Source organism: Lynx rufus, unplaced genomic scaffold, assembly GCF_022079265.1.
Source record: "Lynx rufus isolate CCGP_SWC_20201006 ecotype Redwood Valley unplaced genomic scaffold, mLynRuf1.p SCAF_3, whole genome shotgun sequence".
NCBI classification, from domain to species: Eukaryota; Metazoa; Chordata; class Mammalia; order Carnivora; family Felidae; genus Lynx; species Lynx rufus.
The window spans coordinates 79,260,904-79,274,765 of record NW_025814845.1 but is presented as its reverse complement, the minus strand read 5'-3'; the positions used below and the strand labels follow the sequence as shown (position 1 = coordinate 79,274,765).

Here is a 13,862-nt window from a genome sequence, read left to right as displayed (position 1 = left end):
AAATATAATTGGATCTACTTTTTTAAACATTGAAGCAATCCAAATGCTGCCAAAAAATAATACAATCTACGTGGATCTTCAGGTTGTTAACATCTAAAGGAAAATTTATTGTAAGTACACTGATAAGTGAATTACATTTGTGGTTCATGGCTAGGACTTACCAAGTTCTGCTAAGTTGCCAAATGCAACAAGACACATTTCTGTAAGAGCTGCATTTTGGCAATGGATGCCCAGTAATTTCACTAAGGTAGGTATAACACCCATATTGATAAGCTGAGCTTGAAGGGAATCTGTAAGAAACAAACAAACAAACAGAAGTGTTTATGTATCAAATGGACATTAGTAAGAAGAAAACACCTTATTCTCCCTATTGCAAACTCAATACTATTTCAAGTACAGTAAAACAAGATTAAGTTCATCCATATAATTATCTGAAACATTTTAAAACATTAGTTCACAAGAGTTGAGTTTTGAATCTTTTCAATGATTAAAGGAAATTTAGAAATGAAATAATGTGTCAAATCATTTTTTTAAAACAGGGTCTTATACTTTTGTAGAGCAGGCTTTAAAAGTGCATAAATAATTAAACATTACCGCTGGTTGTTAAGTGAAAATGTTAGTCAAAGTAATATTTGTATTATAGGAAATCAGACTATATGAAAAGCATAGAGAAACCAATTTAATAAAGACCAAGAGAAGACAGAATCTTAGAATCTTTTAAAAATAGTTGCTTCATAATAATGAAAAGTATATATAATACACAAAAATTATTTTGATCATTTGCACCAGAGCGTTCTTCGATGACTGCTAGGAAGGAAAGTAGTTTTAACAAGGAAAAAATGTATTACTTAAAATATTTTTCTTTTCAACGTTTTCTTTAATAATAGTGACAAGCATCTTAGTAAAGAAAGGAAAATTTGGCTTGAGAGGTGAAGAGAATGAGATCAATAAGCTTTGTCATCATTGTTTGCCTTCATTTTCTAAGAAACTAATTGGTTTTAAAGTATTTAATATGCCTTGGATTTCCACAATGGTCTTCATGAACAATTATGATAGAATACCTGTACCAAAGCTGAAGGTAAATAAACCAAATGAAAATCAAAAGTACTGCCTCTCAGAATAAGCTAAGAAAAACATCAACACATGCTTATGCAAAACACTTACTATTAATAACTGTTTCACCCAAAGATACAAGAATGCTTTCAAAATTTTTAAAAATTATATGCCATTTTTAAGATAATAATTTTCTCCAAATTCTTTTAAGTTCCCTATTGGGAATCTAAAGATAAAAATCCTGTTTATTACAAACACATTTTCCTTTTAGCATGCATCCCTTGACAGTTTGCCTAATAACCCTTCATCACTCTTTATAGTTCTTAACCAATAGATAAGGAGGCAGTTGGGTGATTGTCAGATAAGAACATGAAGGCCCTTGAGCTGCCTCACATTTCAGTTGATTGTATGCCTGGCAGTCTCGGTGGTTAATTTTTCCTATTTTCAGCGTAAAGTATGAAGAGACAGCCAACAGAGGCTTATCACCCTGAAAACTGATGAGTGTATGCATAGTAGCTGGTTCAGTTGTTGGGGGCCCATCTATCTTAGAAAGGGGCCTATCACCAAAACAAGGAAACAGCCCTGAGAAAAAGGGAAGTTTACATTTAGAGTTCAAAAAATCTGAAACAATTTCAAATTTTGCAATGGAGTTATGAAATCTGTTATAAAAGGAGACAGAAATAAAAGAATACATTCAACTAAATGATGTTTTTATGCTTTTGATGCTAAATATTTTCTTCTTATACAACTCAGCAACTGATGAATGATTCGCACTATTAAATTATCTTATAAGGTATAAGGTATTATTAAATTACTTATAAGGTATAGTATTAAGCGTTATACTGGCAGAAAACTTGTATTGTGGCCACAGTATTTGTAATGATCATGCACCAATAAGCCTTCCAAGTTAGAAATTATTTTGATTACTTACCAGTAAGTTCCTTATTATTGGATCACCTTTGCAGATCTTTGTTCTTTAGCAGTATTTTTAACTTTCATTTATTTATTTACTCATTTTGACTACCTCTTCAAATACTGCAGAGCTGTTGAATCATTAAATTTCAGGTATGTAAGCGTGAGCACTAGCGCATGCATTGAGTGTGAGTCAAACTCCACTGTATGTCTGCATATATGTAAGCATCACACACCCCCTCAGTACTGTTGGTACAAACTATACAAATCCAACAGTCCAGGGACATCAGAGGAATAACAAATGCTATGAAGGAGATAACTCAATAGGAGAATGCCACTTAGAAGATGATGTTCTTCATATTCTCCTAACTTGGCATCTCTACCACTTTCTTGGACTGCTCTTAAGGTATGAATTTTGGTTCCAGGGAAATGAGGGGCAAAAAGTTAAGAAATGTTGCATAGTTTCATAGAATCTTTGGCATACAAATTGAAGCAATAATATTTGAAATTATAGTAGATCAGGAGAAAAAGTATAGCCCAATGGCATTTGGTGTAAATCGCCACAAATCATGAAAATCACTTTGTTTTGGGAAAATGTGTTTCAAAGCTACCCAGGAGCCAAATTAATTGTATACTCACATACAACACACATACCACACACAAGTAAAGAGAAAAATTATATAGTCATCCAATGGACATACCCATTTTTGATCACTTGGGTGTTTTCTTTTATATCCACTTCTATGAGGCTAACTAAAACAAAAATTATACTCAAATAACTCTAACGTCTGTTTATACCAACTGCAGGCAAGTCATTCTCCCTGGATAATGAAGGCCCAAATGAGGAAAAAAAAAACTTTACTCAAACAGATTGATACAAATTTTCATTTCAAGATAAGCAGGCATCCTAGAACACGGTTCTCAAAATGGAGTCCCTAAAACCCTTTCAGAGGATCACAGAATCAAAACTACTTTCATAAAAATACCAAGATTTTATGTGCCTTTTTCACTGTATTGATATTTACCCAATGGTACAAAAACAATGGTGGGTAAAACCGCTGGGCTTTATTATGACCCAGTCGGTAGCACCAAATTGTGTTGGTAGTCATCATATTCTTCTGCAGCACACATTCACAGTAAAATAAATGCTATTCTTCTCAGCAATATATTTAATTTTGCATTTAATTTTTAAGTAGGTTGCATGCCCAAGGTGGGGCTTGAACTCATGACCCTCAGATCAAGAGTCATATGCTCTACTGACTGAGCCAGTCAGGTGCCCCAGCAATATTTTTAAAATTGAAGTTATTTTGCATAAAAAGATGCGGTAACATGAGCTATTATTTTAATATGCAATATTAAATAATTTTTTAAATTGTTTCCATTTTAATTTCTAATATGGTAGATATTGATAGATGTAGCTCATTTTTTTAATAGTCCATATTTATAAACAAAAGTTCTATAGGGTCTTCAGTAATTGTTAAGTGTCTAAAAGAGTTCAGAGACCAAAAGTTTAAGAACCACTGCCAAAGGATTACCTACCTTTTAGAGGAGATTGAAAATAAAACAAAACATGGAATAGAGATTCTGAAATTCAATGATGTGCTTGGCAGATGAGATAATAGGAGAAGAAATAAAAATTAAAAGCATGGTAGGAATACTAGATTTTGGTGTTCAGATATTTTAACCAAAATTACATTAAGCACCTGAACATCCTATTTTGATTATTTGGGTAGAAATTCTACTTAAGCTTAGGGGACGATTCCATGATTGGGTCTATTTGCCTATTTCAGTTACAACTTAGTATGTTAGCTAGCAACAGTTTTTTGGAGGGTGGGGTGGGGGTTAAGTAGAATAAATTGTGTGGAATAAATTGGTATTAATTCTTATTGCTGGAAGCAAATGATGAAGTTTAATCACTTTTTCTTATTGCCCAAAGAAAGCTTATGAATGGTCTTCAAAGGATAGTAGGTGACACGCTCATGTTATTATGAATGGTTATCAGGAGTATGACTTTTAAATCAAAGACTAACTGGAAAAAATTCTTAGAACCAGAAATGGTTCACATTCTCTAGAATTGAAAAAGTGAAACAGTCCAAGACTGAGAAGTTTTGTATCCTTCAGTGAATACCAGCAACTCCAGGGGAATGTTATCAGAGCTCAACAAACACAATTCACAAAATGCAACCCAGCCTCGTACATAGCAAACACTTATGTGTGAAAGACAGTCTTTAGACAGCACGATGTCATAAACGTCTGAAGACTTTTAAAAACTGCTCCTGACACACATCACAGACAAATACTGACCAAAATACAGAATTACAAAATATCAAGATGACACAGGCCCTACATGATCTATGGGGAGGAAGAGGAAGAAAGGCACTGAGGGGGTGCAATACAGATGCATATACAAAGAGATATAAGGCAATCAACGCATGCGCTGGTGTGAACACTTACCTACCTACATTTGAATTTCAATGGTTCCAAGTTCTTCAGGTCACACTCATGGAAACTCCAAAGAATGGAGATCTGGAGAGAAGATCTTAAGTTGAAGAACCTTTTTCCCCCTGAGTTTTAAGTTTAATGTTTAAAACATTGGTATAGATAGATTATAGGTCCAGAAAAGAATCCCAGTAACTCAACTGAAGTTACGTTGATCAATTACTATAAAGAATTAGTTTCTTAAGAAGACTGTAACACATGTTTACCTTATTTACAAGAAAAGGCCCATATAGACAATGTTACAAGATTAAACTTATTGGTAAACAGGATTTAATGATGTAACTGTGTCAAATAAGATATACACAACTCAAAATACATAGTCTCTACATTAGTATGTATAAATAGTATGTATACTATTCATAGTATAAAGAGTACAATATTCCTATTTACAGGCTTGCATAAAAACCCCATCTACAATCAAGTGAATTATATACAGCTGAAACAACAAAAACAAGCAAATATAAATCTTGATGAAGAGTTGTAATACAAATTGGATAAAAGCCATTTAAGAATAAAGACTGAAGAAAGTGCACCTAACTATTGGCATATATATACTTCCAAAAAAGGCTACAAAAATTAAAAATGATGTAAAACAGTAAATAGAAATAAGTTTAAACAAGTTGTAGTGAATATAATAGTGAAAAGGAAACTGACTTTACAGCTACCAAGAGGATGATTCATGGTTAAAAACTTTACACATACACATGTGCAGGAATAAGTAGACTTCCTTTTCAGTTACTTATTACTCAGTATTTTTTTGCTGACTGGTCAGGAAAGTGGAGAACTTTTATTCTAAACCTAGTGTTGAGCATATAAAAAAATAAAAATACATGTGTTTAAAATTAACTTCAATTTTAAAAGCTCTTTTTAAACAAAAACATGCATTATGTGTTCTACACCTGGATTATCCCTATAATTTAAGCCCTAGGTTATGCATTTCAAGGACAAACAGTAATTTCAATGAAAAAAAAAAAAAGAGAGAATCAAGATTCATTAGTACTGAGAATCATGGAGGTTTAAAGCAATACCTTTACACAATTCTTGTTTTTTAACAGTTAATAAAAAACAGAAAAGAATTCAAAAGTTTTTTCTGGGTTCTGAAAATCAAGAGTCTCTACAAGAGTAAAATTTCCCTTTTTTTGGTAAAAGTTTTAGAGATAATGACAAAATTACGAGTGAGTATAATGTAAAACAATAGCAACAGCAAAATCCCCAAAGCAGAATCACAAAAAGGAAAAATGGTTTATTATTCTTAAGACACCTACCCATTTACTCTTCTCAATCCAGTGACATCTAGAATGAATATGTCTCAATCTAGTATAGTAGACTAATTTTTTTCTCCTAGGCTCACTCTTGTTATAATGGATACTGCTAAAAAGGAAATTCTACAAAGTATGTCTACTCTGACTGAAGAAAACTATGTCTTTCAAAGGTTAAAATTTTTTGTTGTTTTGTTTGTTTTGTTTTAAGAGGACTACTACCAGCTGCTGCTTAAGCAGCTCTTAGTGGAAGAAAAATATCCTGTCTCTGTTCTCATTGCTGAGAGAAAGGCCATATCCATAGTAGGTGAAAATTTAAGCCTACATTTTAGTATAGCAAATCAAACTAAATGCCAGGTTAATGTACATCACAACATGTATATCTTATGAACATGTATCTTTAAAAACAAAAAGCCTTTTGTTTTACAAAAGGATTTACTAGCTTAAAAAAAAAACCCAAACAAATATTGCTAGTTACCCTGGAGCATTATACTAAGTTTTCACACTTTAAAATTATACTGAAGTTCACAAACTGTGTTAACAAGACATATCTACATAACAAAAGATTTCTGATTTCTGGCCAATATCCATCTTTCAAACAGTATTTACTTAAAAATGTTTCAGTTAACAAAATATAGGCAGTTTGATGTTGACTGGATTTTACTGGTAGTTAGAAAGCAGGATTACTACTTTTTATACAAAAGAATTTACATATGATATCTCTCTGCCTTGAGTTTCTCTCTAGGCAGACATTGCAAGTATCCCCACATTAAAGATGGCTATGTGGCCAAATTCCATCATTTATCCCTGGCTTTAGCCTTAGCTCTTAGAAGGCCAAACACCTGAAAACTTACTCCAATGTCACTTCTGGCACCTACAAACCTGTATGTGGCCAATAATCATGTGCTTGACACCATCATATTTCAACTGGTATAGTAACGTCAAGAATAAAAACAAGGCCTGGTCTTTCAGTTTTACTGTTACTCTAAATACTCATTTTTAAATTTGGGAAGCATTTCACGTGTGGAGAAAATCCCCCTCTGTGCTTCATATGCTGAAATTCTGTCAGTCAGCTGAAATGTAAATGTATATTTACATTGCGCTATTTAAAATGTGGCAATAACTAATGATGGTGACAAATATACAAATATAAAAATTAAATTAAGGCAGAATAATAGAGATTAGAATATCCTCTTTAGAATTTACAATAATAAATATTAGGAACTGCTTTTAATTTTTAGTTACTTAATTTCATTCAGGCCATGAATCTTTCAGAAAGCCCAAATTGGAAATTCTTTATATCTTGTGAGGATGAATTAAAATCAGAAAGCCACCTCTGTCACCTCAAACTTTTATTATGAGGAAAATCTTGAAAATGATATTCAATAATATCTACAATTAATCATCTTCAATCCAGACATGAAGTAAATAAAGAAAAACATGCTAGAGAATGAGGAATCACAAACATATTTTGTTACTCTACTGCCCTCAGTTAAAACTGTGTTATCTATTTAGTATCACAATTCTAAATATACTATTATGATATAGGAAAAATCTAGAAGCTGAAAATACTAAGAAAGTATTATTTCTGTACCATAATGCCAAAATTTAAATCATTAACAAAAAAAGTAAGAATCATTTCATTTTTTTTCTGATAAAATTTCAGATTCTTACATTCAGAAGTTCATTCTATAATGGTCAAAGCTAAATAATGCCACTACTTGACCATGTGGAATTAAACCAAATGTGCATTTGGTACACTTCTACTAAAAACCAAGTTCTTACCCTATCTTAAGTAATAGCATTTTAGTAATTTTTCAGAAGGAGTATGATGAAAAGCTAAGCTAGTGTAATAGGTCCAAGTTAATACACAAATTAAAAGGAGGCAAAAGAAAAACTAACTGCTCTGCCCTTCAGTGAAATAATTTGTTTAAAATGACATTCGTAGCAGAACTTCATGAGTGCAAACCGGGTGAGTAAATTTGAATGCTCTGTTGGACAAACTGGAAATTCAGAAATCTTCTACAAAAGTTTTTAAAGCCTAAAAACTTTTTAGGTGCATAATAAAAGTCTTTAACACAATTTGTTTAACATTAGTAGAATAATTTGACAAACAGGACTTTAAAGAATGTGAGCTTAAAAGCACATCTTCCAGGTCTTTATAAACAGAGAAAAAAAAATGAACACAAAATACACTGAAAATGGTATACTGAAAAATCAATATAATTAAGGGAATAAAAGACAATAAATTGCAAAGATAAAATTTTACATTTTGATTTTTTTTTTTTACCTTAAAGTTAGGAAAAAACTTGTTAGTATTTAGAAGATATATGTAATCATTAATTAGCTTGTACCCATGGTAAATAAATCGCAGAAATAGTTCCTCACTCATGCAAAGCAAATCATTTTCTAAACATGTAACATCTAGGAAGTAGTATTTTTTTTTACCTATAATGAAGTAATACCAAAATGTAAATATAAATAAGTCGCTCACACCAAAGTGCTTTTTAGTTTTTAATCAGGATTACTCCTTATTAATTTCTTTTCTTCTTATTTTAAATGTGAAGAAAAATCAAGTAAGGCAAGTTACTGGACTGATTTCACTAGGAAAATGATTAAAATTGTGAAATTGTTGCTAATGGTTGAAATGAAGGTAGCAGCTAAAATTAATTATGTATAAAGTAATCTTTACTTAGAGGAGAGAAAATGCTTTACAGGCCTATTTTAAACAACTGAATTTATGCACTAGGCTGAATACTTAAATTCAATTGTTAGCTCCAACAACATACCCTTGCATTTGAGTTGCATTTCCTAAACTGCACAGCCTCCCTTCAATCATTGTTCAGTTATCGTGAGTCTGTGCTGTAAATCAATGTGAGAATTATCCTAAGAGTATCCCAGAGAGATTTTAGAAACCACAAAAAAGAGAAATTACTCTTTCAGTAACAGGGAGTTATTAAGATTTTAGAGAAAAATCAACTCTATTTGTAAAAATCATATATATATTCACATATATGTCACATATATACGATATATATGCATACATATCATATCCTCAAACTGATATCCTATATATCCAATATACATCATATTCCTTAATTGATTATATATGTGTGTGTGTGTATATACACACACACATATATAATATAGGTCACATGAAGAAGCCAGTCATAAATTGTGTATATTATGTTAATCTTTTTAGAAAGAAACTAATTTTTCCTTTTTTGCTGGCAAGTTTATTTCCTTTACTCTTCTCTCTTATGGCACAGATTATGTGAAACAAGTCACTTCAGTCCTTGTTTTATTGCTTACCACCAATAATTTTCCTAAGAATTATAACAGAGTTTTCACTGTATTTTATGTCTCTAGCATAGATATATTAAGAAAAAAAATTACTTTCTCAATTACAGAGTTTTCTAAGAGATATTTACTGATTAATCATGGTTATTACACAGTACATGTAAGATAATAAAAACAGTAACCACGAAAAGATTCATCAATAAAGTATTAAATTATACCGGTGCTTTACTTTAGATTACTGGTTTGTTTGTATTTAAATTGCAATCAACTTTCAGATTTATTAAATTTGTGGATCACCTAGAGTAAATTTTTGATGACAGATCTGGCATTATTATCAGGATGTTTTCAATGCCACTTTCTGCTGCTGCCATGTATGTGAACAGAGAATATCAACTAATACAGTAGACAAGAGCTTATCATCTTCTGATAGAATAAAGAAAATACATTCCAAAAACCCATTTTTCTTCCAAGTATTGATTTTGCTAATAAAAAAATTTTAGACAATACTAAATTTCCAGAAAAGTCAATATATATTTTCCAACTGTATACTATATGCTAAAATGGTGTCATATTTGAAAATAGATCTGAACAAAATTTTTAGTCTTCACTGCAATGTTTTGGTATTGGGTAAACAATGCTAGAAAAAAAAAAGATATCCAAGAAACTAATGAGATACAAAAATATCTATAATAATAGGCTTAGGTTTCTTATTTATAGAATAATAACTAGATGAAGAAAATATAGGAAGCTCAGCACATTTCCTCAAATTGATTATCAAATTGTCAACATGCTTTACTATAACCACAACTGTCGAACACTCAGACTATTTTGGAGGGCAACAGAATTGAAGAGTGCTTTTCTGCCATGTAAAAAACAGGTATGATTTTTCCCAAAAGGATAAATTGTAAATGATTTTTCCTAAACAAAAATTTTGTCTTATTTTATGTAAACATGATTTGATTTATATAATATTATGGATACAACTTTTCTGGCTAAGCAATTATAACTTTTTCTATTCAGATACTCCATACTTACCAGTCTGGGTATAAAAATTTTAATTGCTTCACCAATGGGGAAACAAAAGAATATATCCAGCTCATAGTTTAAAAGTGTATATAGTCTTGAGCTGGTTCAAAAAGTTTAAAATTTCATGAACCTTAAATTTTATACAGCTTTATCAAAGGGTACCAGAATCCCTTTTCCACATAGGTATTTTCACACTATATCTGTCTGGCATGTGGTTAGGAAATTTTTTTTATTCCCTATTTAATGTATTTAAAAATTGGATGTGCTCACAGTTGTCCACCAGATGGACAGGAATCAAGATTATCTTAGGTCTCGGTCTTGTGTCAATTCACTTTTAGGCCTAATAAACAATTTGAAAATATTCTCATCAAAGAAACTATATTGGTAGGTCTTTGTGACCATTTTCAGTACTTTCTTATCTTTGTATTTAAAAATTTTTATCTGTGAAGCTAAAGTAACAACTCCCTAACTATGAATAAGGCTTAAGTTACTGGGTCTAAACACACAGTTAATTTTTCTGGTAGAGTAACAAGGGGGTATTATCAGTCAACTATTCTACTCAAAAACTAGAAGAAGCTTATGTACTGAAATTCAATAGTAAATACTCATAAAAAGAACTCATTTTCGAGGGCTAATAAAAACTGTCTCCTGAATTTCAAAAAGCTCTATTTTTTTCTCAGTGACTCATCTAGGGGTACACAATATCAAAAGACCTGAAGTTAGCCAAAAAGACCTAATATTTAAGTAGGAAAGTCTTTAAACAGGCATTTTGAAGAAAAAGTAATCAGAACAAAGACGCAATAATTACGCAAAATGAAAAGGAATATAAGTTAAAGAGTATTATGGAGAAAAAGAATCACTTCACAAACTATGATCCCATGAGAGACAAATGTAAATACAAGCAAAGGAAAGAAGATAGTTCTACATTTGGCATCTGTTTGTTTAAAATACTAAAGATAACTGTACTTCTATTTTATCTAGTAAGTTTTGAGGCTGCATTCAAGTTGCAGCTTTTAGAATAATGGAACAAAAACACTTCTGCTTCAATAATTTTCTGAGAAAAGTTAATCAAGTTTTCCAAAGTATCTACTTTTGGGGAATACTTGCACACCAGAAAAAAAGCCTATCCTTACAAAACAAATATATTATGCATTTCATCTGTGGACTCTGCGTGTTGTTAATCATTTCCTTCTCAGTACATATGTCTACATGCTGTAATATCCTACTGTAGAGACTCAAAGGAAATTGCAGTCTCCTTTGGATTAGAATTAGTGATATTTTTAAAGACCATGTAGTCATTTGATATGTTTCTGTATAGATTTTGAACAACAGCTTCCTCAAAGGACAATGAGTTCAAATTCATAACAAGACTAATTCCTTTATATCCAAAGCAGCTATCATAGCTTCATGACTAGTTTCTTTCATTTACCTTTCTAAACAATTCTCCTATTTAGCACTTGTCCCACTTTCTCAAGGTGGGACCTTCACCCAGTGAAGATGGGTGTCCAAGATGTCCCAAATGAAGTTGAAGAGAAAGGAACATGAACAACTGGCCAATGAGTTCTTAATGCAATTCAGATACATATCTAGTATGGTCAAATTTCAATTATTTAGGAACTAGCTCCTCAATTTGTAGATTACCTAGACTCTATCATTTCTGTTTCCCCTGTTCATTTTCTTTTCAAAAATGATTCCACCACAGGGTTAAAAAAAAAAAAGTGGTAGTTGACCCTATAAACAGTACCATTTGTTACTAGCTTGAGTTTAATAGGCCAGCCATTTGACAAACAAAAACTATTTTATTATTGTTGTTGTTGGAAAATTTAATTCAAAGGTTTAAAACCGGTATCCCCTGCTTAGGATGCGACCTGAGGACACATTCTAAGTTTAGTTTGTACAGTGCTAAAAAAGCATATATAGGGGCGCCTGGGTGGCTCAGTTGGTTAAGCAGCCGACTTCGGCTCAGGTCATGATCTCGTGGTCCATCAGTTCGAGACCCACATCGGGCTCTGTGCTGACAGCTCAGAGCCTGGAGCCTGTTTCAGATTCTGTGTCTCCCTCTCTCTCTGCCCCTTCCCCGTTCATGCTCTGTCTCTCTCTGTCTCAAAAATAAATAAATATTAAAAAAAAAAGCATATATATATTCCAACATTTAAAACTCAGATATCACATGAAAAGACAGATTTTCAGTCCACCCCATCTCCAAATGAAAAGATTTGGCAGTATTTGGCCAAATTGCTATATAGAAACCACCAGCAAGAGGAGAGTAGTGACTCTCTCCACACAATGGGACAAGGGTTACAGTCTCCACCATTTGTGGTTGTCACCAACACCAAGGCCAAATGTCAGAAGCCATTTGTCATCAATGTTTATCTTTTTTTTTTTAAATTATTAAGAATATTTCTTTGGACTTGTAACTAATAAAACTGAAAACTGAAAAATATGCCTGAAGGCCCACATGTTTCTAGAACACATGAAAGTAAAGAATAATGTGTTCAATATGCAAATAAAATCTGTCTCTGCCAAAGACTACAGCTTAAGATGCCATTATAAAACAAACCATAAAAAGACCTTATGTATATATTACAGTCTAGAAAATGATCAGAATTTGAGTGTTTGATCCATGCTGTAACTCATAGAAGATGAATCATTTTTTGTGACATTCAAAACTATAGTGAAGCTTTCATATCACTGATTCTATGTTCATTTAATTAATAACTATATAGATTATCTGAAAATTTTGACATGTCACTTGTTGCTAGGTTCTAAGAATGTTTTTACAGAGAAAAGAAACTTCTTTAGACAAATATTTATTAAATTTCTAAAATCAGACACTGCAATTGCCCTGAATTTTATTTTTCTAAGTCCAGATTTTTTTATTTTTCTAAGTCTAGTCAGTTGGTTAAGCATGTGATTTTGGCACACGTCACGATCTCACACTTCATGAGTTCAAGCCCCACGTTGGGCCCTGTGCTAATGGCACAGAGCCTGCCTAGGATTCTGTCTCCCTCTCTCTCTGTCCCTCCCCACTCGCGTGCTCTCTCTCTCAAAAATAAATAAACATAAAAAAACAATTAAAAAATTTTTTTTCTATTCTTACAAGTAAATCTAGTATCTAGATAAAGTAATTTTACTTATATAGACAGTATTTGTGTTTTAAAGCTACTCCTGGCATTAATATAAAGTAATAAATGTGAAGCTATTTTAATATTGTTATTTTTAAAGTGTGCACAGTGAGAAATCTTAAACCATTTATGTTGTTTTGTTTTTGGTATTAATTAACATGGGTAACTCTTCAAAAACTCATCCCATTTAATAAATTAGACCATTCTGTATTTTTGAAACACTGTAATCTAATGTTGGCTAGTTATTAATTTTATATGCCACTTATGAATTCTTTGTTCATCATTTTTCTAAATATTTTTGGTTTGTACTGTAGTCTGATTTTTAATTTTCCCCCAGAGATAAAGCAAGTTTTCAATTTTGTTTACCATTCTCATTGCTATAGTTCATCAGCATGCCACAAAAGACAGTCAAGAGCTTCTCATTGGCGGGATCTGTTATACTGCACAGTGACCTTAAATGGTCAATTACAATCTGTGCACCACCTGCTTGGTCAACTGCACTTCTGCCCTCATCTGTAAAACAAAGAGTTAAATTAAAAATAAAAGAAAAAAGAAACGTACCTTACAATTTCAAATATAAAACATAACAGTGTTGTTAATCCTTATTTAGTGAGTAAGTAGAAAATAAACTAAGCAGGGCATTAAATATGTCTTTTTGGAAAAACAAAACAAAATAAAACAAGTAAAC

At 31.8% G+C, this 13,862-nt stretch overlaps 1 protein-coding gene across 5 annotated transcripts in view; it reads right to left on the bottom strand.

Annotated features, from left to right (window-relative positions):
* The window catches only part of RAP1GDS1 (Rap1 GTPase-GDP dissociation stimulator 1), a 173,066-nt gene that overhangs the window by 48,915 nt on the left and 110,289 nt on the right, over window positions 1–13,862 (bottom strand). For 4 of the 5 annotated variants that reach the window (XM_047090391.1, XM_047090390.1, XM_047090394.1 and 1 more), the window contains 2 exons: window positions 13,541–13,687; window positions 162–290 (listed from right to left, as the gene is read on the bottom strand). In XM_047090391.1, coding sequence (XP_046946347.1) covers window positions 162–290; window positions 13,541–13,687 — 276 coding nt within the window. The remainder of the gene's footprint in view (window positions 1–161; window positions 291–13,540; window positions 13,688–13,862) is intronic. The other variant, XM_047090392.1, reaches the window with a different exon arrangement.